Here is a 24,499-nt window from a genome sequence, read left to right on the forward strand (position 1 = left end):
GGCCGACACTGAAACTGCCAATGCAGCCATTCTGCATCTGTCTCACTCAGCTCCTGCTCACTCCTCCCCCCTGCCCTCTACATAGACTTTCTGGTAAACATCTGATAACAGGAGAACTAAACATTTCTGAAAATATATTTTCCAAATTTTTCAGGGTCGCTTGTGCTATTGATTTATGCAAAGTTGTGTGTAATGTTAGTGACCATTTAAGTAAGTTAACCGAGTTCTGAAATAACGATAGGACAAGCAGATAATATTAAACACTTTATGCTTTTGAAATAGACGGCTTTAAGACAAAACACATATCTCCCCAAAAATAAATAAGTCATATGGGAGAATAAAAATAAATAAAGAAATTAATGCACATAAAACAGGGAACCCTGTTCATTGCTTAGCAGAGCGACACGATTAGATGTAATAGTAAAGAGTAGGAAAAATAAAGACAAACCTGACCTCCAAGAGAAACCAAACCCATGAAAAAAAGTAAGGCGTCTCAATTAAAAGCATGATATCTTCAGCCAACGCTAGAAAATGGAGTGCCCGAGATCTACCGGATCAGTCATTAAAATGACTACAGTGGCCATTTTACAAGCCAGTGCATAAGAGGCACACTACTCCCACAGCATAAAAGCCTAGTGCAGAACCAACATTGATATTGCCCTATGCAAACAGATGCTCTGTCATGTTCTAGCCACCACTTGCAGAGCAGCAAAAGATGTGACAGTTTGCCAAGAAAAATACCAATGCTCCTAACTGCAACATTTTAGGTTATGAGAAAAATCAGGAGGCAGCGAATAAACACTGCAAAAGAGGGTTGGCTGATGCACCACACAATTAATAGGGATGGCTCTCTTAAACATGCCAGCTAGTAAGGTAAAACTGTCCTTTAGTTTTCTTTTAGCTTCACAGTATCATTTCCTGCTCGATTTAGGAGCCAAGTTTTTTTTTGTTTTGTTTTTTTTTTGTTTTAAAAAATATAAAGTTATTTTCCCAGCGTTTCACAATTCGGAAATGAATCAATGCACTCATTTCTACGATTGAACATGATGGCCCGTCTTTTCAGCACGGCATTAGGCTTGTCCTTGATCCAAGTGTTGCCTATACCAGTCTGAATTGTTGTTGTGTTAAAAAGTTAGTGTCGGTAAGAAACCTTGCAATATAAGCTGTCCATTGCCTGGCTTCTTATCCGAGCTGGATAGGCAGATCTTCTCCATATTTCCTGATCAGTTTTCTATGATTATGATCAACAGACCACTGCTGTGGAAGAAATTTGGGTGCCATCTTGTCCAGGAAGTGTTGACGCCAGCGTTTCTCCAATTCCATTAGTGATTTCAGGCCACCCTTTGCAAAGCACTGCACAACTTTCAGTCCATGTGGAGTATAGGTCTCATTGAAGATTCTAGAGATGGAGCAAAGAGCACGGGGTTAAATTTTAAAAATATACATAAAAATGTCTTATAGTGGCTGTCCTGCCATTTATATTGATTACCTATGATGAGAATAGGTAATCAATATCTGATCAGCAGGGCTCCGACACCCAGCACCCGCACCCCCATCCCTCCTTCCTCTTCAAAGAGCTGAACGTCAGGGGTGCCTTCTATAAATTTTACACCATAACACTGTGCAGCCCTCTTTATTCCCCAGTGTTTTCCTGATCAGACCAGCCACGAAAAACTGTAAGGATGCCATGAGTAAAGGGGCTTTCCAGGCTCCTGATATTAATGACTTCTCCTCAAGATAGGTTATTAATATCCAATTGGTGAGGGTGCAACATCCTGCACCCCCACCAGTCAGCTGTCCCATTCAAAAACTGGATTGGTAATAAAATGCAAAAGATTAGGACATTTTTGAACAAAGCCCCAACCTGAGACTTTTTGAAGTCAGCATTCTGGAATTAAAAAATCCCCACCCAATGAGTCCATGGGTAACAGGAAAGGTTCTCACCTGGTCTCCAGGTTTGCTGCTGTATTTAGAGTCTCTTCAGTGACTTCATCAGTTGAGTAAAATGTTCTCATCTCGGACAGCAGTTCCTCCCTACGGCTTTCCGGCAGTTTAGATGCATTGAGAAGAGCTCTTGCCGCTGACCGAACCTGCCTCCTTACGGGATCCTCCAGGATACGCACCCCCTCCTCACAGCCAATGGGGGCAGAGAACTCCATGGCTAGTTGCTGTTTCAAGTAGTTATCATAATAATTTGACACTGCATGGCAAGACGTACAGAGGAGCAGAACATCATGGGAGTTATGGTCCTTCAACTGAACAGGAAAGTGCCGTCTGTACTCATGGGGTACAATGTTCTTCCTACACAGGAGGGGGAAAAAAAAAAAAGTTAAATGGTGCCTTTAACTCTTTCCTCCATATTAATTCATTACAGCAGCTCAATAGTCATTACTTTCTTTAATCTGAAAATTTCTACAGCAGCACAGACAGTTTTTCTTGATATACATGAACGATGGGTAGACTGCACATTCAGTATTGCGCCTGGCCAGCAAAGACCATGCAGGGGAATAACAGGGTGCATTTTAAGCGAATGCCAGCAAAAGGAATGAGAACGCTACACCAATACAGTTACCCTCACCGTATATAAGACTCTCGTTTGCCACAAACCACACAGAGATTTTCCTTAACCGTTAGGTAGTAGTCTACACTTGACTCAGGGCGACCAGAAGGCTCGAAACGTAGCCTCACGACAAACGGATCATTGCTGATCAAGTCTAAGATAAAAAGAAAAACAGTCAGGCAAAAACATAATTCAAGACAAAAAAATAATTAAGTTCTATACACAAAGCACCACTGACCTCCAATGCCTTTATCTAGATACCACTGGGCTTTCTTCCTATCACAAGTACACAGAGGCTGTCCATCAGGGGCATGCAGAAAACAGTTATCGTACAGGGGCGACTTCCTGCAAATAAGATAATGAGAGAAAGAAATAATTAAGCAGAAATAAAAAAGGATTGCAAAAAACAGCTCGTATTTCATAGTAGATTTCTAATCTGATGGTGGACTTAGAGTATTACAAGTGTTTTAGAAGAATATTTGGAAAAGTATTTAAAAGATTTAGCCAAGGGAGTTATTCTGATTGGATTTTTTTCCCCCTAAAATGAGGAAAATTGGCTTCTACCTCAGTTTTTTTTTTTGCCTTCCTCTGGATCAACTTGCAGGATAACAGGCCGAACTGGATGGACAGATGTCTTTTTTCAGACTTACAAACTACCGTATTTTTCGCTTTATAAGACGCACCTAGATTTGAGGAGGAGAATAAGAAAATTTTGAACCAAAAGGAGTGCTTTTGAACTAATGGGGCATCTGTGGGTGACGCACTGTTATGGGGGATCTGTTGAGGACCCGTATACAGCATCTTATGCTATGTATGTGTCATCCACAGATGTATGTGTCCCCCCCACCCCTCCTCTCTCTTGCTGCCTGGCAGTGGCCTGTCAGGTCAAATCTGATTCTGACATTATCAAGACAATAGACACATCGACTCGATCATACCTAGAGTCTCTGCAGTGCTGAGTCTGCTCTCTCTCTCTCTCTCTGTAGCGTCTCTCAGGCAGCCAGAGCCAGGCAGTGACACGGCAGCCTTCAGGAAGGAGTCAGGACTGGACGGATGAACCGTTCTTCAGGCCAGCCAAGGACAGGAAGGGACGGGTGCTTCTGCTTCCTTCTTAGTCTTCTCTCAGGTCTCAGGCACACTGTCGACGGCTGACGGGCCGGCGAACCAATTCTCCCGCCTCCCTTGAGCACACTGCCACTGGCCAATCAGCAGCTGCCTCAGCAGAATTGCCTTGTGCTGATTGGCCAGGCTGGTTTGATCCTGTCTGAGTCTGATTCCGCAGAAGACAGGATCAGCAGGCAGGAGGTGGTTAGCCGGCGGTCAGGATCTGGTCAAACTTCGGCGCCTCGGAGGGGAGGTGAGGGGGGGGCGGCGCGATTGCGCAAGAATAGTTAGCTCATATTTATAAGAGCAGCCGCATAGCGCTATAGGCGCCTGCAATGAGTGGGCAGGGCCAAATAGTGTGGGCGGGGCCTTCTTTGCCCTCCGGGCCCCCCAGTGCCGCGGGCCCCATAGCAATGGCGTGGTCTGCCTCTATGGGCGGTACGCCACTGGATAGGGGTGAGAGATGGTGCACGTACTCTCCCTCTTGATCAACTGATTATTCACTACACAGTGGAGTGGATACTGTATTTTAAACTTTTTTCTTGTTTTGGTTCAGTAAATACAAATAAAATGGTACTAAACACACGTTTTTAATATAAGCAAAATAAAAGTGAAGTATTAAGTTTCACCTGGGGCAAGATAGGTTCAACGCCTGTATAGGCATCTGTAAATAAAGTATATAATAAACCTTACCCAGGTTATGTCCCAATCTTATAAAGCAAAAAATACAGTAGGTTACTTTTAGCAGACAAGGGACATGAATTCCAGGGCCTAACAGCCAAGTATTATGTGGAATTTACAAACTATAATACCTGACTGAATATCCTACTCCCAGAGGTTTCTTCTTGTGTCTGTGAGAATCACCCTGAGAGTTAGGGCTCGATTGTTCTATAGGAGATTCCTTCTTCTGTTTTGGAATGATATTTACATCTCCATTTACAACACCTTTCCCTTTAAATGGAACATCAATCAGCCCTTGACATTTGCCCAGGAAAAATTCCCATGCCGTGGGAGGGTCAGACGAGAAGAAGCCAAGTAACTGCAGGAAGAGGGCAATGGAAACCTGTGCATCTCTGGCAGCATAAAACACCTGCAAGGACAAAAGGATATAAAAAATAAATAAATAAAAAAAAAAAAAAAAAGTTATATTATATATAAAATCGAAAAAAAAAAAAAAAAAAAGCAAGTGGTTGGTTTTCTGGATATAATGTTTTGAGATCACTCAATGCATTCTACTTCGAGAAGTGGCTATTTAACTTTCTCCTTTGTTTGGACTTTTAAAGGCCAGTCTCACTTGACTCTTAGTCAGACCATCACTGAGACCAAAAGAGGGAAGGGAGCGAGTAACTCCATTACAGCATCTCACATTACACTGATAAAGATGGTGACAGAAGAGCACCTCACTTATCAGGAGAACTATAGCGCCAGCATACTGTTATTCCAATTCTACAATCTACTATTCTACTACCAGATAACATCTTCCCATCACAGCAGCAGTAAACTATATAGAAGCTTCATCACTGTGCTGCCTGCTACAGAATGATAATCTTTTGTGTTTAACCCCTTATGGGCCACCTATTGTCTTGATGATGCTGTTTTAGAGGTACCAGAGCACTTCTGCTCTTCGAGTTAAAGGGGTTGTCCAGGTTCAGAGCTGGGGAGGTTTTAGCCAATAGCAGGTCGCAACAGGAACGAGCCTCCCTAGCATCACCCGCGATGCCGGTATGAGAAGCGACGCAGGGGCTCGGGAGCATGGTAAGAACAACCTCTGTGGGGCCTGGGCATATGGGGGGGGGGGGGGAACAATTATAGAACTTTGATAACCCCTTTAATTGTAAAGGCCCCTTTACACTGGCCAAGCATCTGCCAGATACGAATGTTCGTTAGCGATTATCTGCCGCCAATTACCAAAAAGCTTATTCATCAGGTCGTTCCATTTCTCACCTTAGTCATTGTTTGCTTGTAGCAGATAGTGGTACCCAATCACACTCTGCCGCCCACCAATAATGCTTCTGTAGGGGGAAGAGCGATGGCATTAGCGATCACTCCTCCCCATACTGTGGAGGAGATCACTGCAAGTAATAGCAGCGCTCTCCTTCACTGATTAGCTGGCAATTGTCAGGAACGCTTCCTTCCCAATAATAGTCTGCTGATTCTCTGTGTAAAGGGGCCTTTACTAACAGCTCTGGTTCTTAAAGAAGCATCCCAGTCTACAGCCAGGATCAGAGGTAGCTCCAAAGCCAACTGTTTACCCTTTGACTGCCAAAGTCTGTGACCGCAGAGTCATCAGGGGATATGCCTCTCAAATGGAGTCCAAGTGATTGGATAGGAAGCTGAGCAAGCCCTCTAAAATCAGCCTTGGGGACCTAGAAAGGACCACAAGCAGCACTGATAAATTCAGTCATTGGCTGCAGCAAAGCATGTGGCCATGCCCATGCAGTGCCGGAAGACGACAAGCCAGGGACTGGAACACTGACACAGTGGAGGCAGCACGGAGGAACAGGTAAGTATGAATCATCTTGGATTTACAGCGTCAGGCCTTTCATATGTAAGCACCCCTTTAAAATAGCTGAGGAACTTCAATAGTTTTTGGGTGAAACCTGAATACACAAGAGCACCAACTGCCTACGATTTCTATACAAATGGACACAAGCAGCTATACATACCTGGTCCTGCGTGAATTCATCAGCATCCCAGTTACTACAGCGAAGCTGAAAAGATTTATCCAGAGGATAGGACAGGATCGTTTCAGACAGATATTTAAGACTCAGGCTGTTCTGAAAAATGTCCCTTCTGTACAGACACAAATATACATGTGAATCATCACACAAAACAATACCTTTACTAACTGGAACAACGCTGGTCAAAGTGTAAAAAGCACAAATACCCAGTTAAAGAGGACCTTTCATGGTCCAGACTTTAGAAACTAAATTATCAGGGTATGTAGAGCATACAGCGGGGATCTAATAGCGCTTACCAATTTTTCTGGGAGCTGCTCCGTTCGCCTGTTGTGGCCCCCGTTAAATTCTCCCGCCCTGTATGCCAATTTTTGCATCGGTACAGGGAGGAGGAGACTGCCCTGTTTCTCAATGGGCGTCTCCTTCTCACCCCTGGCTGTGAGCTGTGCAATCGCAGCGGAAAGCGTCACAGCCAGGGAGGAAAAAAAAAAAAAAAAACACCCCACAAAAACTCCCCTTCTCCCTGGCTGTGACGCTTTCCGCTGCAATTGCACAGCTCACAGCCAGGGGTGAGAAGGAGACGCCCATTGAGAATCAGGGCAGTGTCCTCCTCTCTGTACCGATGCAAAAATTAGCATACAGGGCGGGAGAATTTAACGTGGGCCACAACAGGCGAGCGTCGCAGCGTCCAGAAAAAATAAAATAAAATAGTAAGCGCTATTAGATCCCCGCTGTATCCCCTACATACCCTGATAATTAGTTTATAAAGTCTGGACCCAATGTACGCTGGGACACAGGTGAATCTGTCACCAGTTTTATGGTGTCGTAACCAAGTGCTGGGTCACTCATTTTTAATTGACATTTTGCATTGAACTGCTCTGGCACATGCTGACGAGTCCTGATATTGATGAGCTCTGGCTTGCTCTGTCAGGCTGCTGATTGACAGTTTTCTTTCTAATCGAATCCCTGGAAGGGGGTGAGAAAGCCAGAAGCTCCTGAATATCTGGACATGTTGGCATGTGCGGGAGCTGTTAGAACCTAGTAGCAGCAGAATAATAAAAAAAAAAAAACACACACACAAAAACCCTGGCGATAGGGGTTTTCTGGGACTCTGATAATGATGGCCTATGCCCAAGACTGGTCATCAATATCAGATCAGTGGGGGTCTGACACCGGGCATCCCCCAGATCAGCAGCCACACAGCACCACCACTGTAGCTCAGCTCCTAATCACATGAATGAGTACTCAGGCATGACCACTTCTGCTTCCAGATCTGTCCACTCTATAGTCTCCAGTGCCAGTCGCTGCCCAAAACAGCTCAGTGGGGGTGCAGAGTAATGGACCTCCACAGATTGGATGTTGATGACCAATCCTGAGGATATTTCATCAGTATCCAAGTCCCAGAAATCCCCTTAAAGGAAACCTGTCACCATGAAAATTCAGTGCAATCTGCAGGCAGCATTTTATAGAGCAGGAGGAGCTGAGCAGATTGAGATATAGATTTGTGGGAAAAAAAAAAATTCAGCAAAACTTGTATTTCATTTGTTTAAAGGGAGTCTCATCAACATTTCACGTTTGTAACCCTTCCCATAGCTTTTAAGCATTCTTACAGTTAATAAAAACGTTACCTTTATGAGCAATCCTGGACTTATAAAACCGTCCAAAAACATCTTTGTAGCATATGCAAATGAGGGCTCGCAAGTGCCCAGGGGCAGCGTTACCCTCGTAGGTGCCCAGCTAGCTCAGCCTTTTCTTCGCTTCCCCTGCCCCTTCCTTCCCTCCGCCCCTTCCTTCCCTCCGCCCGGCCCATCCTTTCCCTCTGACCGCCCATCTACTAACTTGTTGTTTCGCCGAGATCCCTCGCCTGCTCAGTCAGTCCGTCGGCGGGGGCATGCGCACTGCGATGACCATTCCTGGTACGGCATCACAGTAATTAATGCGCATGTGCCGGCTTTGCGCAGTTAGCCGGCGCATGCGCAATAGTTACTGGGCACTTACGAGCCCTGATTTGCATAGGCTACAAAGATGTATGTCGGTTTTACAAGTCCAGGATTGATGCTAAAGGTAACGTTTTTATTAACTGTAAGCATGCTAGAAAGCTATGGGAAGGGTTACAAACGTGAAATGCTGATGACAGACTCCCTTTAAATTCCTGCTCATTCTGGGCTGTGAGTCCAGGAGGCGGTCCTATCAGTGATTGACAGCTCTCTCTGTATACACAGTCAGAGGGGCGGCTGTCAGTCACTGATAGGACCGTCTCCTGGACCTCAAAGCCCTGAATGAGCAGGAATTTAAACAAATGAAATACAAGTTTTACTGAATATTTTCTTATAAAACTACTGTATATCAATCTGCTCAGCTTCACTTGCTCTAAACATTTCCAATGTTACAGGTTCTCTGTTTCCATAGTTACGACCAGCCTGCAATTTAGCAGCGGTGGTCATGCTTGCACACTATATGAAAGAGTCGTCCTCTCTGGTGGCCGGGACCATGGGAGAGCACATAGGCTGGTGCTTTTTCCTACATAGTGTGCAAGCACGACCACCACTGCTGCATTGTAGGGTGGTCGTAACCATGAAGACGAGCAGTGGGTAATGTAATAGAAAAATGAATCCAACCAGCAAAGGAAGTGCCTTGTATTAACTCTCTCTCTTTGTAATAAAAGCTATTTGCTCAGGTGAGACAACCCCTTTAACTTTCCCAGCAACAGCAGGCGTGCTGGACCATGCTCCAGACAAAAATAGAATTCAAGTAAGCTATGGGACACCTACCTATGTCTTATTGCAAGGTAGCGTATGTCAACAACGCCCTTCACGGAGAGGCCATAGTCATTCATCAGTTTAGAGGCGTCATCCCAGCAGCCTAAACCGACCTTCAGAACTCTGCAGTCTTCCAGAAGAGCTACCAGGGTCTTAGGAAGGCTGCAGCCGGCCAATCGGGGCAATCGAACCAGGACACAAAGGCCACTGTGGGAGGCCATCTGTAGCAGGGAGATGGGTTTGATTCTCCCTTCTAAAGACACCTGAGCAGAATAAAAAAATATGAATATAAAGGCAAGGGTAAAGATACCAGTGTCGGATTGATAACAAGCAAGCACAACAGTAAAGTCACATCTACTTTCAGCTGGTCCCATTTGGCTAACACTTAGAAATATGAGAAGAATTCTTGTCATAGGATAATCACCCATGCCCTCAACTGTGTACTGGCCGTGCCCGTGCTGTGGATCGCAAATTGGGGTCCGCAATGCATGGGCACCGACCGCGTGCCCAACGCCTGCGGACCCAGTCACATGAATGGGGTCAGTGATCTGAATCTCAAAGAAGTAGTGCATGCCTCCGTTCCACACTGCACCTTCCGGAGCGCAGACCCATTCAAGTGAATGAGTCTGCACCCGTGATAAGGGGGCACACACGGCCAGTGCCCATATATTGTGGACCTCCTGTTTACGGGCCGCAATTCAGGCACGGACCTGTTACAGCTGTATGAGGAATTCTGTGACAAGTTAGAGAACAAATAACTGCAGCATTGTCCTCCAGTGTGGAGCTGGTCAATGTTAATCTGACGAGCAAGCCTCACCTTTGGCCAACCACCTTTAAAGGGGTTATCCCATGTGCGATTTTCATGTTTTAAATCAGTCATCATATAGTACGACACTTTCTAGCAAATCTAGAACTACATGGATCCAGAGATCTCCCATTCATTGCTCTGCTAGATTTATTTCAAGCTAGCAGCTCAAAGGGAGGGGGGGGGGGGGGGGTGTCCTTTCTGCTGCAGTTCTCTCCCCATCACAGCTCAGGGGGTCATGTCCTTACTGCTGTAGCTTTCCCTGCAGCTGTCACAGCTTCTAACAGACAACATGGCTGCTGTCAGTTTGATATTTAAACTGAGTACATGCAACTGCTTCAGTGGGACGGGCATCTGTCTGAGGCATCTGTTAACATATATACTTCTTTTGCGCATGTTAAATGTATGACAGAAACGTGATGTGAACCCAGCCTAACTGACAGGGAAGAAGCTGAATAGACTCCACTTTCTGCTATGGAGTCCATTCAGCTTCCACTCTGGATCCCGTCTTTACAGACCATGCAGGACTTTTTTGTCTGTTTTTTTTGACAATCTGCAACAGAGGTTCCAAACGCAGCCTCCAACGCAGATGTGAACAAGTGTAGGCCTGCGTATTATGTATTTGAATTACTGCAACTTTCATCCTCCTCCTCAGGTAAAAAAAACAAACAAAAAAAAACCCCTCAACGGTAAGACTCAGCAGTATTTTTACTCTTCTGGAAAAAATATACTGCAATCTCTGTCCCCATTCACTGTAATGGGATCCAGCTGCTTTCCGGCATATATGCCGGATACAATGAAATCCGGCAGTCTGTTCCTCTGCCGGAACAGACTGCCAGAGTTAACAGCGCATGTAAACGAGGCCTAACATGGCTAAAGAACAGCATAAGGCCTCCTGCACACGACCGTTGTGTGCATCCGTGGCCGTTGTGCCGTTTTCCATTTTTTTTCGCGGACCCATTGACTTTCAATGGGTCCGTGGAAAAAAAATAAAATATCGGAAAATGCACCGTTTTGCAGCCGAGACCGTGATCCGTGTTTCCTGTCCGTCAAAAAAATATGACCTGTTCTATTTTTTTGACGGACAACGGTTTACGGACCCATTCAAGTCAATGGGTCCGTGAAAGAACACGGATGCACACAAGATTGGCATCCGTGTCCGTGATCCGTGGCCGTAGGTTACTTTAATACAGACGGATCCGAAGATCCGTCTGCATAAAAGCTTTTTCAGAGCCGAGTTTTCACTTCGTGAAAACTCAGATCCGACAGTATATTCTAACACAGAGGCGTTCCCATGGTGATGGGGACGCTTCAGGTTAGAATATACTAAAAGAACTGTGTACATGACAGCAGGGGGCAGCCCCCCCCCCCCTGTAGTTAACACATTGGTGGCCAGTGGGCCCCCCTCCCTCCCCTGTAGTTAACTCTTTGTTGTCCAGTGCGGCCGGCCCCCCCTCCCTCCCCTGTAGTTAACTCGTTGGTGGCCAGTGGGCCCTCTCCCCTCCCTCCCCCTCCTAATTAAAATCTCCCCCCCCCATCATTGGTGGCAGCGGAGAGTACCGATCGGAGTCCCAGTTTAATCACTGGGGCTCCGATCGGTAACTATGGCAACCAGGACGCTACTGCAGTCCCGGTTGCCATGGTTACTTAGCAATTTGTAGGAGCATTATACTTACTTGCGAGCTGCGATGTCTGTGTCCGGCCGGGAGCTCCTCCTACTGGTAAGTGACAGGTCATTAAGCAATGCGCCGCACAGACCTGTCACTTACCAGTAGGAGGAGCTCCCGGCCGGACACAGACAGCGCAGCTTGCAGGTAAGTATAATGCTCCTACAAATTGCTAAGTAACCATGGCAACCGGGACTGCAGTAGCGTCCTGGTTGCCATAGTTACCGATCGGAGCCCCAGCGATTAAACTGGGACTCCGATTGGTACTCTCCGCTGCCACCAATGATAGGGGGGGAGATTTTAATTAGGAGGGGGAGGGAGGGGAGAGGGCCCACTGGCCACCAACGAGTTAACTACAGGGGAGGGAGGGGGGGCCGGCCGCACTGGACAACAAAGAGTTAACTACAGGGGGGAGAGGGGGCCGGCCGCAGTGGCCACCAATGAGTTAAAAACAGGGGGGGGTCTGCCCCCTGCTGCCTGGCAGCACCTGCCAGGCAGCAGGGGGCAGTCATGTACACAGTTCTTTTAGTATATTCTAACCTGAAGCATCCCCATCACCATGGGAACGCCTCTGTGTTAGAATATACTGTCGGATTTGAGTTTCACTTATCCGACAGTATATTCTAACATAGAGGCGTTGCCATGGTGATGGGGACGCTTCAAGTTAAAATATACCATCGGATTGGAGAAAACTCTGATCCTATGGTATTTTAACTCCTGACTTTACATTGAAAGTCAATGGGGGACGGATCAGTTTGAAATTGCACCATATTGTGTCAACGTCAACGGATCCGTCCCCATTGACTTGCATTGTAATTCAGGACGGATCCGTTTGGCTCCGCACGGCCAGGCGGACACCAAAACTACTTTTTTTTCATGTCCGTGGATCCTCCAAAAATCAAGGAAGACCCACGGACGAAAAAACGGTCACGGATCACGGACCCCCGTTTTGCGGACCGCGAAAAAAATACGGTCGTGTGCATGAGGCCTAACCTGATGGTCTTGAGAAGGGCAGTGTATAAGCAGATCACAAGAACTGTGGGGAGAGTTCAAAACACATACCCACTCGCAGTCAACACCAAGTACCGGGTACACATCAAGATCTCGCTGTAATAACAGCCACACCGTCTCCCATTCTTCAGCCGTAGAGACTATTCTGACTTCTGCCTGTAGGATTTTTTCCACTGAAAGTAAAGAGCGTTTTCTTTCTAAAGGCTGCCGCACACTGTCATCCAAGTCTTGGACCTCTGGGGTTAATCCAGTACAGGAGTTCTTCTGGTCCACACCAGTATACAGCTGCTGCCTCCGGCGATTAATAAGCTTCCACAGAATAAGGCACCCCACTGTAGTACCCACCAGGGAGGCGACACCAAGGGTTAAACCTGCATGCCTGGGCATTCTGCTGAAAAACCTGTTAAACAGTAAAAACAAGACTTCAGGACAGAATTCGGATTTACCGTGTGCTGCCCACATCTTTTACAAACCCATTGAAATGAATGGGTCCACACCGGTTCCGCAAAATTGCAGAACGGGTGCGGACCCGCTCATACGGTTGTCTGAATGAGCCCTTAGGGTACGGCCACACAATCAAGTTTCTTGATGCAGTTTTTGAAGCCTTTCTGAGAAATAGTTAAAACCGGTTCCCTTCAATTCTATGTGTGCTGTAGGTCCGTGAAAATGTAACGTTTTGACGTCCGTTATTCACTGGGCGTAAAACAAAAAATAAAAAAACACAGCTGACATGCTGCAGATTTTAAAATCCGCAGGACTTGTCATTTTCCACATGGACGAAAAAAAAGCAAAGTTTACATGAGATTTGTCTAATATTCACTTTGCCCCTCACTGGAGCGATATGGATTGTCAGGATCTGTTCAGTTTCTTCTGCAATTGCGTTCAGTGTGTTTTTTCTGTCCAGATTGTATGCGTTTTTCACATGCGTGAAGAAAAACTGAAGAATGGCAATCTGCACCTCCAAGCAACCATCAGTGAAAAACTATTTGCATCTAGATAAACGCACAATATAGAACTTGCTGCGATTTTCCCTGAATGCAGTGATGATGCATGACCCATTAAAATGAATAGGTCAGGATTTAGTCCGGGTGCTGTGAGTTCGCTACATGCATCAGGACAGAAAACTTCCCTAAGGCTACTTTTACACTTGCAGCAGAGTGATCTGGCAGGCACGTCCATCGTCGGAACTGCCTGCTGGATCCGTCAAACCGTATGCCAACTGATGGCATTTGTAAGACTGATTAGGATCCTGATCAGTCTTACAAATGCCGGATCAGTCTTTCCGGTGTCAACCGGAAAAACGGACCCGGCATTTCCTTTTTTTCGGTCTGCGCGTGCGCAGAACGGAAGGACGGATCCGGCATTGCAGTATTTTTAATGCTGGATCCGGCACTAATACATTCCTAAGGAAAAAAAATGACGGATATGTATTCCGGATTTTTGGCCGGAGATAAAACCGCAGCATGCTGCGGTATTATCTCCATCCTGAAAAGTGAAAAAGACTGAACTGAAGACATCCTGATGCATCCGGAACGGATTTCTCTCCATTCAGAATGCATTAGGATAAAACTGATCAGTTCTTTTCTGGTATTGAGACCCTATGACAAAACTCTATGCCGGAAAAGAAAAACGCAAGTGTGAAAGTACCCTAAGGCTACACAGTTCCGTTTCTTTGCGGATAGGATGTGGACCTATTCAATTCAATGGGTCCGCAAAAAATGCAGACAGCACACCGTGTGCTGTCTGCATCAGTATGTCCGTTCCGAAGCCCCGCAAAAAACATGTCCTATGCTTGTCCATGTTAGCATGGTTACAATGGAGCAGCAAAAAAAAAAAAAAAAACACACACACATTACGGATGTCACATACGGTCGTGTGCATGTAGCCTAAGGTTCTTTGGACGAGGTATGGAAGCAGATCTGCCTGCAGGATTCTTAGCCAAAGCCAGAAGTAGATCCACCAGGAAGGAATAGTATACATTGCTTTCTTTATATTTCCTATTCCTTTTAAATCCTGCAGGCAGAACTGCACATTGACCTACCATGCAGATATTAGATTACTGGTGTACTTCTGTCAGGGACAGACTGGCCATAGACCCTGCAGTGAATATTCCTGGTGGGCCACCTGAGCCCTCCTCCCTGCCCCTTTCAGATACAAATAGGGGTCATTATTAGAGGAAGTCCAGGCAGCTTGCTGAAGGAGTCATCTCACCTCTGAAGCCCCCTGCTCCATATCCATATTAGGGTCCATTTACACGACCATTTTTTGCGGTCCACAGAACATGAGTACTGAGCCGCGTGTGTTCCTGCATTTTGCAGAACACACACACGGACAGCAATGCCTATTGTTGTGCACAATAATAGGACTATCTTTTTTTTCACGGGGGAAACATAACTCAACGTGCTCTCCACACCTTTTGCAACCCCATTAAAAAGAAGCAAAACGGATGCGGACCCAGATCTACAGTAGTGTGAATGGACCCCTAGAGACAACTGCAGAAGGACAGAACGTGGCAGACACAGAGGGACAGCTTCTGGGGGGGTATTGTGTGTTTCACTGTGGTATTCCTGACCCTGCCAGCTACTTCTGTCAGTTTGGAGTCACCTACAACATTGGGGCCACAAGTTCCCAGTCCACCGCTGCACAGCAGTTTTCATTGGGATTGTTAATATAAACATAAAACCTGCACAAAACAATACAAGTGAGGATTATGTGCAGATTTCCTGCACAGTGCGCAGCAGCTTAACCGTCTGGACAAGGGCCTGTTATCAGGGGTGTGCTCCCTGTTACAGCTGTGACCCCCTCCATATTGTGCACCCATCCGCCAGTATACTCAATAAGATGTCCAGAGGGGGCGCACCAGACCCCATTATATTCTATCCACAGGCCGGGGCTGTAGTGTGCACATGCAGAATCCTTATCGGGATCCACAGCATATGGAGAAACCTTGTAGTATTGGCAACAACTGCCGCAGAAACATTCAGAAAACACTCTCTTTCACACTGTGCGCTAATTAAAAAACAAAACAAAAAAAACGCACACATAACCGGGATAAGACATAAGAGTCCGGTCACACGTAACACACACACACACCGGCAACACGAGCAAGCAAGGTGGCGGCTCCAATACACACCACACAGGGGACCGGAACCTGCACGCCGCCTGCGTTCCACCACACACTTCCCGTTTCTGGGGTGACGTCAGCGTCATCACGTACATTACGTACGCCTCTTATAGGCGAGGTGCTGTTTAACCCTTACCTGTCCAGCAGGAGATTATAGCCTGGGCAGACCATTTTATGCACAGAGGAGAGCAATGTCCAGATGCTCAAAGCTTAATGAAAGATACTGTATTATATATATATATATATATATATATATATATATATATATATATATATATATATATATATAAAATGTTTGTTTCCGGGAAACATGGGAGACAACCAGAATGACCACCTTTATTCACACAGAGGTTGTCACACAGCTTTCCTAGGGTCCTAACTCCTGAGTAACATACCTGCCTATTCTTACATAATGCTATAGCAATCTATTAGCACAGGTGGTTTATTATTCAGGAATTTGGGACAGGTGGGTGATTATTATAAAATATTTAAAAAATAAACCATCAGGACCCTACGATTTTCCCATTTTGCATTTTCCTTTTGCCATCCTGGAGCCATAACGTTTTTATTTTTCCATTCACATAGTCGTATTAGAGCTTGTCTTTTGCTGGACATGCTGAAGCACTTATTATTATAATTAAAATTATAATTAAATTATTATATAATTAAAATTATATTAAAATATAATTATATTAAAATTATAAATATTAAAATTATAATATTAATAGTAATAATATTAATGGAACCACTTAAAGGGGTTATCTTATCTTAGACAATGGGGGCATATCGCTAGGATATGCTACCATTGTCTGATAGGTGCAGGTCCCACTTCTGGGACCCGCACCTACAAGGAGAATGGAGCGGAGAAAGTTGAGGAGGGCGCACTGCGCATGTGCAGCCGCCCTCCATTCATTTCTATAGAGCCACCGAAAATAGCCGAGAGCTGGCTCGGCTATATCCGTCGGCCCCATAGAAATGAATTGGAGCGGTGGCCGCGCATGCGCAGTGCACCCTCCTCAACTTTCTCCGCTCCATTTTCCTTGTAGGTGCGGGTCCCAGAGGTGGGACCGGCACCTATCAGACAATGGTAGCATATCCTAGCGATATGCCCCTATTGTCTAAGATAAGATAACTCCTTTAAGCGGTTCCATTAATATTATTACTATTAATATTATAATTTTAATATATGTAATTATAATTTTAATATAATTATATTTTAATATAATTTTAATTATGTTATAATTTAATTATAATTATAATATTAAGTGCTTCAGCATGTCCAGCAAAAGACAAGCTCTAATACGACTATGTGAACAGAAAAATAAAAACGTTATGGCTCCAGGATGGCAAAAGGAAAATGCAAAATGGGAAAATCGTAGGGTCCTGATGGTTTATTTTTAAATATTTTATAATAATCACCCACCTGTCCCAAATTCCTGAATAATTCTCCGCTCCATTTTCCTTGTAGGTGCGGGTCCCAGAGGTGGGACCTGCACCTATCAGACAATGGGGGCATATCCTAGCGATATGCCCCCATTGTCTAAGATGGGATAACCCCTTTAATATTGCATACAGTGTAGTGGGAAGTTGGAAAAAAATATCAAAACTGGATGGAATTGGAAAAACAACGCGACTCTACCACAGTTTTATGAGTTTGAATCATTGGATTGCATCTTGTATTCTGTAATGCATATATATGCAATACAGAATACTCAGTTCAGTATATTCTAATGCAGTGCTGCCACCTACAGACCTGCCTTGGAATATACTAGTGATCAGCCTGTAAGCCTTGTACATCCTCAGGTCAGTTACTAGTACAGGCTGCCTTCCCCAATCTCAGACAGGGGAAGGCAGCCATCGGCATCTGAGGGGATAATTGTCCGCGATTGGTGTTATGGCTGATCATAGATATTACCCCTGGGCCTCTTCTGTGCAAAAGGTCAGCAACCTGGAGGTTGAGAGCAGGCTCCATCTTTAAAGTCCGGAAAGGGTTAAAAGGGTTTTACAACATATTTTAACTCAGGATAGGTCCCCAGTATCTGATCATGGGGGTCTGACACCCGGGACCCCCACCAATCAGCTGTTTGAGGAGGCACCAGTAGTAGAAGGTCCACGGCCTTCTCTCAACTCACAAAGCGCAGCGCCGTACATTGTATAGCAGCTGTACTTAGTATCGCAGCTCAGCCCCATTCACTTCTATGCCTGACCAATGAACGTGACGTCACATGGCCTAAGTGCTACTGCCAACGCCGTTGCCTTCTTTAACAGCTAATCAGCTGGGGTCCCGGCCGGGTGCCGGACCCTCACCGATCAGATACTGATGACCTATCAAGCTACTTCGATTCCCACAGTAGACTTGCCCAGCAAAAAAGCACACACACACTGGAAAGTGAAAGCAGTTTTTTTTTTTTTTTTTTACGTCTGTGACAAGATGATGACACACTGATGCCATAAAGATGGAGAAACGGGACAAACGGAACGCTGTCAGAGACAATGCTGATTCCACCCTTATGGAAAACTCTCCATTTTTTGCGTACGGAATACAGACAAGTTTTATACCGCTTGTCTGAGCCTTAGGCCTCAGCGTGTGCTGTCCGCATCCGTAGGCCTCAGCGTGTGCTGTCCGCATCCGTATGCCCGCATTTACGTCCCTCAACAAAATAGAACATGTCCTATGTCCGTTTTGCTGACAAGAATGAGCATTTTTGAAGTGGTAGCGGAAATTGCGGAATGCAATCTGTATTCTGTGGCTGGGCTATCTGCGGTTAGGTCGTGTGCATGAGGCTTTACACTGACTGCCCCTTTACACAAGTGGATAATTGTCCAAAAAATCGTATATTAGAGCTTTTGAAATGCATGGTATGGAACTCTCAACATCCGCATCATGGGGTGCAGAGCATTATTGATGAGGTAATTTGAGGGTAACATTTGTAACATGAGTGGTAATATTGGGGGCACATTGATAAGTCAGGTAATGTGCTGAGGGGGGATACAGTGTAATATGTCAGGTATTGTAGAGGCACCATGTAATGAGGGAACACATGGTATTATATGAGGTAATGCGAGGTAATGCTGGCTTGTCCAAATGTGCTTTAGCCCACCTCAAGCGGCACTTTTTGTGCTGTGGGCGGAGAAAAGGCTCCTCTGCATCACTCTCGCATACAGCATCTCCTTGTGTAAAGTGCGCCGAATGGTTGAACGATGCACAGTGACTCCATCTGCAGCAAGATGATGTTGTAGGTCTTTGGTGCTGGTCTGTGGGTTGACTCTGACTGTTCTCACCATCCGTCGCTTCTGTCTATCCGAGATTTTTCTTGCCACTTCGAGCCTTAACTTGAACTGAGCCTGTGGTCTTCCATTTCCTCAATATGTTCCTAACTGTGGAAACAGACGGCTGAAATCTCTGAGACAGCTTTCTGTATCCTTCCCCTAAACCATGATGGGGAACAATCTTTGTCTTCAGGTCATTTGAGAGTTGTTCTGAGACCCCCATGTTGCTACTCTTTAGAAAAAATTAAAAGAGGAGGGAAACTTACAATTGACCCCCTTAAATACTCTTTCTCATAATTGGATTCATCTGTGTATGTAGGTCAGGGGTTACTGAGCTTACCAAGCCAAATTGAGTTCCAATAATTCGTTCTAAAGGTTTTGGAATCAATAAAATGACAACAGTGCCCAAATTTATGCACCTGCCTAATTTTGTTTAAACAATTATAGCACACTTTCTGTAAATCCAATAAACTTCATTTCACTTCTCAAATATCACTGTGTGTGTCTCCTATATGATATATTTAACTGACATTTTTTATCGTAACAACCAACGATTTATACAGGAAAATCATGACGATTAACAAGGTTGCCCAAACTTTCGCATCCCACTGTATGTAGGCACATTGTAATATGTAATGTGGGGCACAGTGTAATATGTCATGTGGGGGCACAGTGTAATATGTCATGTAATGTGGGGGCACAAAGTAATATGCCATGTGATGTGGGGGCACAGTGTAATGTGTTGTGTAATGTGGGGGCAGTGTAATATGTGGGGGCAGTGTAATATGTAGGCACAGTGTAATATGTAATGTGGGGGCAGTGTATAATGTAGGCACAGTGTAATATGTAATGTGGGGCACAGTGTAATATGTAATGTGGGGCACAGTGTAATATGTCATGTGGGGGCACAGTGTAATATGTCATGTGGGGGCACAGTGTAATATGTCATGTGATGTGGGGGCACAGTGTAATGTGTTGTGTAATGTGGGGGCAGTGTAAAATGTAGGCACAGTGTAATATGTAATGTGGGGGCACAGTGTAATATGTCATGTAATGTGGGGGCACAGTGTAATATGTCATGTAATGTGGGGGCACAGTGTAATGTGTTGTGTAATGTGGGGGCAGTGTAATATGTAATGTGGGGGCACAGTGTAATATGTCATGTGATGTGGGGGCACAGTGTAATGTGTTGTGTAATGTGGGGGCAGTGTAATATGTAATGTGGGGCACAGTGTAATATGTCATGTAATTTGGGGGCACAGTGTAATATGTGATGTGGGGCAGGGCTCCAGATGGCGACCAAGATGGTCGCAAATGCGACCTAAAATTGCTAAATGGCGACAAGACTTTGTGGTCTTGTCGCCATTTGCACCTAGACTAGACCTGCCGCTTTCACATTAAACTGACATGGCATGCACTGCTGTCAGCACGTGCCATGTTCTCCTCAACAGCACAGGGAAGAAGGGGGCAGTGTAATATGTGATGTGGGGGCACAGTGTAATATGTGATGTGGGGGCACAGTGTAATATGTCATGTGGGGGCACAGTGTAATATGTCATGTGGGGGCACAGTGTAATATGTAATGTGGAGCACAGTGTAATGTGGGGCACAGTGTAATATGTAATGTGTGGGGCACAGTGTAATATGTAATGTGGGGGCACAGTGTAATATGTAATGTGGGGCACAGTGTAATATGAAATGTGGGGGCACAGTGTAATATGTAATGTGGGGGCACAGTGTAATGTGTAATGTAATGTGGGGCACAGTGTAATATGTCATGTGGGGGCACAGTGTAATATGTAATGTGGGGGCACAGAGTAATATGCCATGTGATGTGGGGGCACAGTGTAATGTGTTGTGTAATGTGGGGGCAGTGTAATATGTAGGCACAGTGTAATATGTAATGTGGGGCACAGCGTAATATGTAATGTGGGGGCACAGTGTAATATGTCATGTAATGTAGGGGCACCGCGTAATATTTAATGTGGGGACACAGTGTAATATGTCATGTAATGTGGGGGCACAGTGTAATATGTCATGTGATGTGGGGGCACAGTGTAATGTGTTGTGTAATGTGGGGGCAGTGTAATATGTAATGTGGGGCACAGTGTAATATGTCATGTAATTTGGGGGCACAGTGTAATATGTAATGTGGGGCAGGGCTCCAGATGGCGACCAGGATGGTCGCAAATGCGACCTAAAATTGCTAAATGGCGACAAGACTTTGTGGTCTTGTCGCCATTTGCACCTAGACTAGACCTGCCGCTTTCACATTAAACTGACATGGCATGCGCTGCTGTCAGCACGTGCCATGTTCTCCTCAACAGCACAGGGAAGAAGGAGGCAGTCCCTCCCCCCTGCACCGCTGCTGCCACCAATGGGCTGATAGCAGGGAGGAGGAGGGGAGGGGCTAAACCACTGCGCAACCAATGAATATAGTTTATACTTAATACAAACGCAGGCTGCGGGTGCCGGACATATCCCATACCCGGCATCCAGCCTCTGTGACTGCGATCCGCCGCTATTAACCCCTCAGGTGCAGCACCTGAGGGGTTAATAGTGGCGGATCACAGCGCGCAGTCATAGAGGCTGGATGCCGGGTATGGGATATGTCCGGCACCCGCAGCCTGCGTTTGTATTAAGCATAAACTATATTCATTGGTGGCGCAGTGCACCGAACCCCCAACCCCAGTATTATAAATCAGAATCATTGGTGGCGCAGTGTGCCCCCAACCCCCCAAGTATTGTTCGTGGCAGTGGCAGTTCTGATCGGAGCCTCGGCTTTGTAATCCTGGGGCTCCAATCGGTTACCATGGCCGCCAGGACGCTACTGAAGCCCTGGCTGCCATAGTCGGCTCCCTGCTGCTGTGTGCACTATGCACAGGGCAGCATGGACAGTGTAAGATCCTATTCACCCTGATAAAGCTCTATCAGGGTGAATAGGACAAGGGATGAAAGATCCCAGGTTCTAGCCCCTAAGGGGGTAAATAGGTATTAAATAAAAAGTAAAAAAAAAAAATGTCAAAAAAACAAACACCAAAATATTAAGTTTAAATCACCCACTTGCCCAATTTTACATATAAAGTATAAAAACAATAAAACAAATTACATATCGCCACTCCCAGAAAAGTGTGAACTATTAAAATATTTAAAAATATCTCCTATGAAGTGAACGCCGTAACAGAAAAAACAAACAAAAAAAACCTTGAAATTTGCCATTTTTTTGTCACCTTGTCCCAACAAAAATTAGGTTAGGACTGTTCTATTATGGCCCAGACGTTCCATAAAATCTGGAATGCACGCGGCTTTTTTGTCGTTTTATTTTTTTCACATGGTATCGAGTATCGCAATACTTTTTTATGGTATCGAAATTGAGTCAAAATTTTGGTATCGTGACAACCCTAGGTAAGACATGTGATTATTTTTTTTTATTATACCGTAATTATATGTATTTTAAATTTGGCGACTAAATTTTTCAGGTTAGGAGCCAATGGCTCCTTGATATTTTTTTTTAGTCTGGAGCTCTGTGGGGCACAGTGTAATATGTGATGTGGGGCACAGTGTAATATGTCATGTAATGTGGGGGCACAGTGTAATGTCATGTGGGGGGCACAGTGTAATATGGGGGCACAGGGTGATATGTCATGTATTGTGGGAGCACAGTGTAATCTGTCATGTGGGGGCACAGTGTTTATATGTAATGTGGGGGCACAGTGTAATGTCATGTGGGGGGCACAGTGTAATATGGGGGCACAGGGTGATATGTCATGTATTGTGGGAGCACAGTGTAATCTGTCATGTGGGGGCACAGTGTTTATATGTAATGTGGTGGCACAGTGTAATATGTAATGTGGGGGCACAGTGTAATGTCATGTGGGGGGCACAGTGTAATATGGGGGCACAGGGTGATATGTCATGTATTGTGGGAGCACAGTGTAATCTGTCATGTGGGGGCACAGTGTTTATATGTAATGTGGTGGCACAGTGTAATATGTAATGTGGGGGCACAGTGTAATGTCATGTGGGGGGCACAGTGTAATATGGGGGCACAGGGTGATATGTCATGTATTGTGGGAGCACAGTGTAATCTGTCATGTGGGGGCACAGTGTTTATATGTAATGTGGTGGCACAGTGTAATATGTAATGTGGGGGCACAGTGTAATATGTAATGTGGGGGCACAGTGTAATATGTAATGTGGGGGCACAGTGTAATATGTAATGTGGGGGCACAGTGTAATATGTAATGTGGGGGCACAGTGTAATATGTAATGTGGGGGCACAGTGTAATATGTAATGTGGGGGCACAGTGTAATATGTAATGTGGGGGCACAGTGTAATATGTAATGTGGGAGCACAGTGTAATATGTAATGTGGGGGCACAGTGTAATATGTAATGTGGGGGCACAGTGTAATATGTAATGCGGGGGCACAGTGTAATATGTCATGCGGGGGCACAGTGTAATATGTCATGCGGGGGCACTGTGTAATATGTCATGTAATGTGGGGGCACCGTGTAATATGTAATGTGGGGGGCACACTGTAATATGTCAAATGGGGGCACAGTGTAATATGGGGACACAGGGTGATATGTCATGCACAGTGTAATCTGTCATGTGGGGGCACAGTGTAATATGTAATATGGGGGCACAGGGTGATATGTCATGCACAGTGTAATCTGTCATGTGGGGGCACAGTGTAATATGTAATGTGGGGGCACAGTGTAATATGTAATGTGGGGGCACAGTGTAATATGTAATGTGGGGGCACAGTGTAATATGTAATGTGGGGGCACAGTGTAATATGTAATGCGGGGGCACAGTGTAATATGTCATGCGGGGGCACAGTGTAATATGTCATGCGGGGGCACTGTGTAATATGTCATGTAATGTGGGGGCACCGTGTAATATGTAATGTGGGGGGCACACTGTAATATGTCAAATGGGGGCACAGTGTAATATGGGGACACAGGGTGATATGTCATGCACAGTGTAATCTGTCATGTGGGGGCACAGTGTAATATGTAATATGGGGGCACAGGGTGATATGTCATGCACAGTGTAATCTGTCATGTGGGGGCACAGTGTAATATGTAATGTGGGGGCACAGTGTAATATGTAATGTGGGGGCACAGTGTAATATGTAATATGAGGGCACAGTGTAATATGGGGGCACAGTGTAATATGTAATGTGGGGGCACAGTGTAATATGTAATGTGGGGGGCACAGTGTAATGTGTAATATGTAATGTGGGGCACAGTGTAATGAGTCATGTGGGGGGGCACAGGGTGATATATGAGGTAATGTGGGGGAATATAATGTGGGGGGACCCTCGAGACTGTGCGCACACAATGGAGTGAGTGACTGCGGAGCAGGACGTCAGACATTGGGGTCGGGGGGCGCACACGTATGGCGGCGGCTCCAGGAGGTGGCCGCGGGGCTGACGTCTTCTTGTGCCCGCTCACGGTGTGCGTTTTTCGGCCTCCGTGTGAGCTCCCGAGGACGGGCAGGGGGAGGAAGCGGA

The 24,499-nt window shown here is 45.5% G+C and overlaps 1 protein-coding gene across 4 annotated transcripts; it reads right to left on the reverse strand.

Moving 5' to 3' along the window:
• Positions 1-251: 251 nt before the first annotated feature.
• EXD2 (exonuclease 3'-5' domain containing 2) lies at positions 252-15,778 on the reverse strand. 4 transcript variants are annotated; one of them, XM_040412149.1, is made up of 9 exons: positions 15,718-15,778; positions 12,636-12,984; positions 9,114-9,364; positions 6,331-6,457; positions 4,477-4,754; positions 2,799-2,905; positions 2,579-2,714; positions 1,945-2,301; positions 252-1,399 (listed from the first exon to the last, which is right to left on the reverse strand). In XM_040412149.1, the coding sequence occupies exons 2-9, from the start codon at positions 12,969-12,971 to the stop codon at positions 1,183-1,185; spliced, it is 1,809 nt and encodes a 602-aa protein (XP_040268083.1). In that variant the 5' UTR covers positions 12,972-12,984; positions 15,718-15,778; the 3' UTR covers positions 252-1,182. The 4 variants fall into 4 exon arrangements, with proteins under 4 accessions (XP_040268083.1, XP_040268084.1, XP_040268085.1 ...); XM_040412150.1 differs by having other exon boundaries at positions 15,678-15,763; XM_040412151.1 differs by lacking the exon at positions 15,718-15,778 and adding an exon at positions 14,626-14,887.
• Positions 15,779-24,499: the final 8,721 nt, after the last annotated feature.

This window comes from Bufo bufo, chromosome 11 (genome assembly GCF_905171765.1).
Source record: "Bufo bufo chromosome 11, aBufBuf1.1, whole genome shotgun sequence".
Classification (NCBI taxonomy): Eukaryota; Metazoa; Chordata; class Amphibia; order Anura; family Bufonidae; genus Bufo; species Bufo bufo.

Bases quoted from the DNA above. Each gene is read 5' to 3' on its own strand.
- EXD2 (XM_040412149.1), bottom strand. From the start codon at position 12,971: ATGCCCAGGCATGCAGGTTTAACCCTTGGTGTCGCCTCCCTGGTGGGT. The intron at 2,715-2,798 runs GTCAGTGGTGCT...TTTTTATCTTAG, and splicing joins TCTAGATAAAGGCATTGGAG to ACTTGATCAGCAATGATCCG. The intron at 1,400-1,944 runs GTGAGAACCTTT...CTCCATCTCTAG, and splicing joins GCAGCAAACCTGGAGACCAG to AATCTTCAATGAGACCTATA.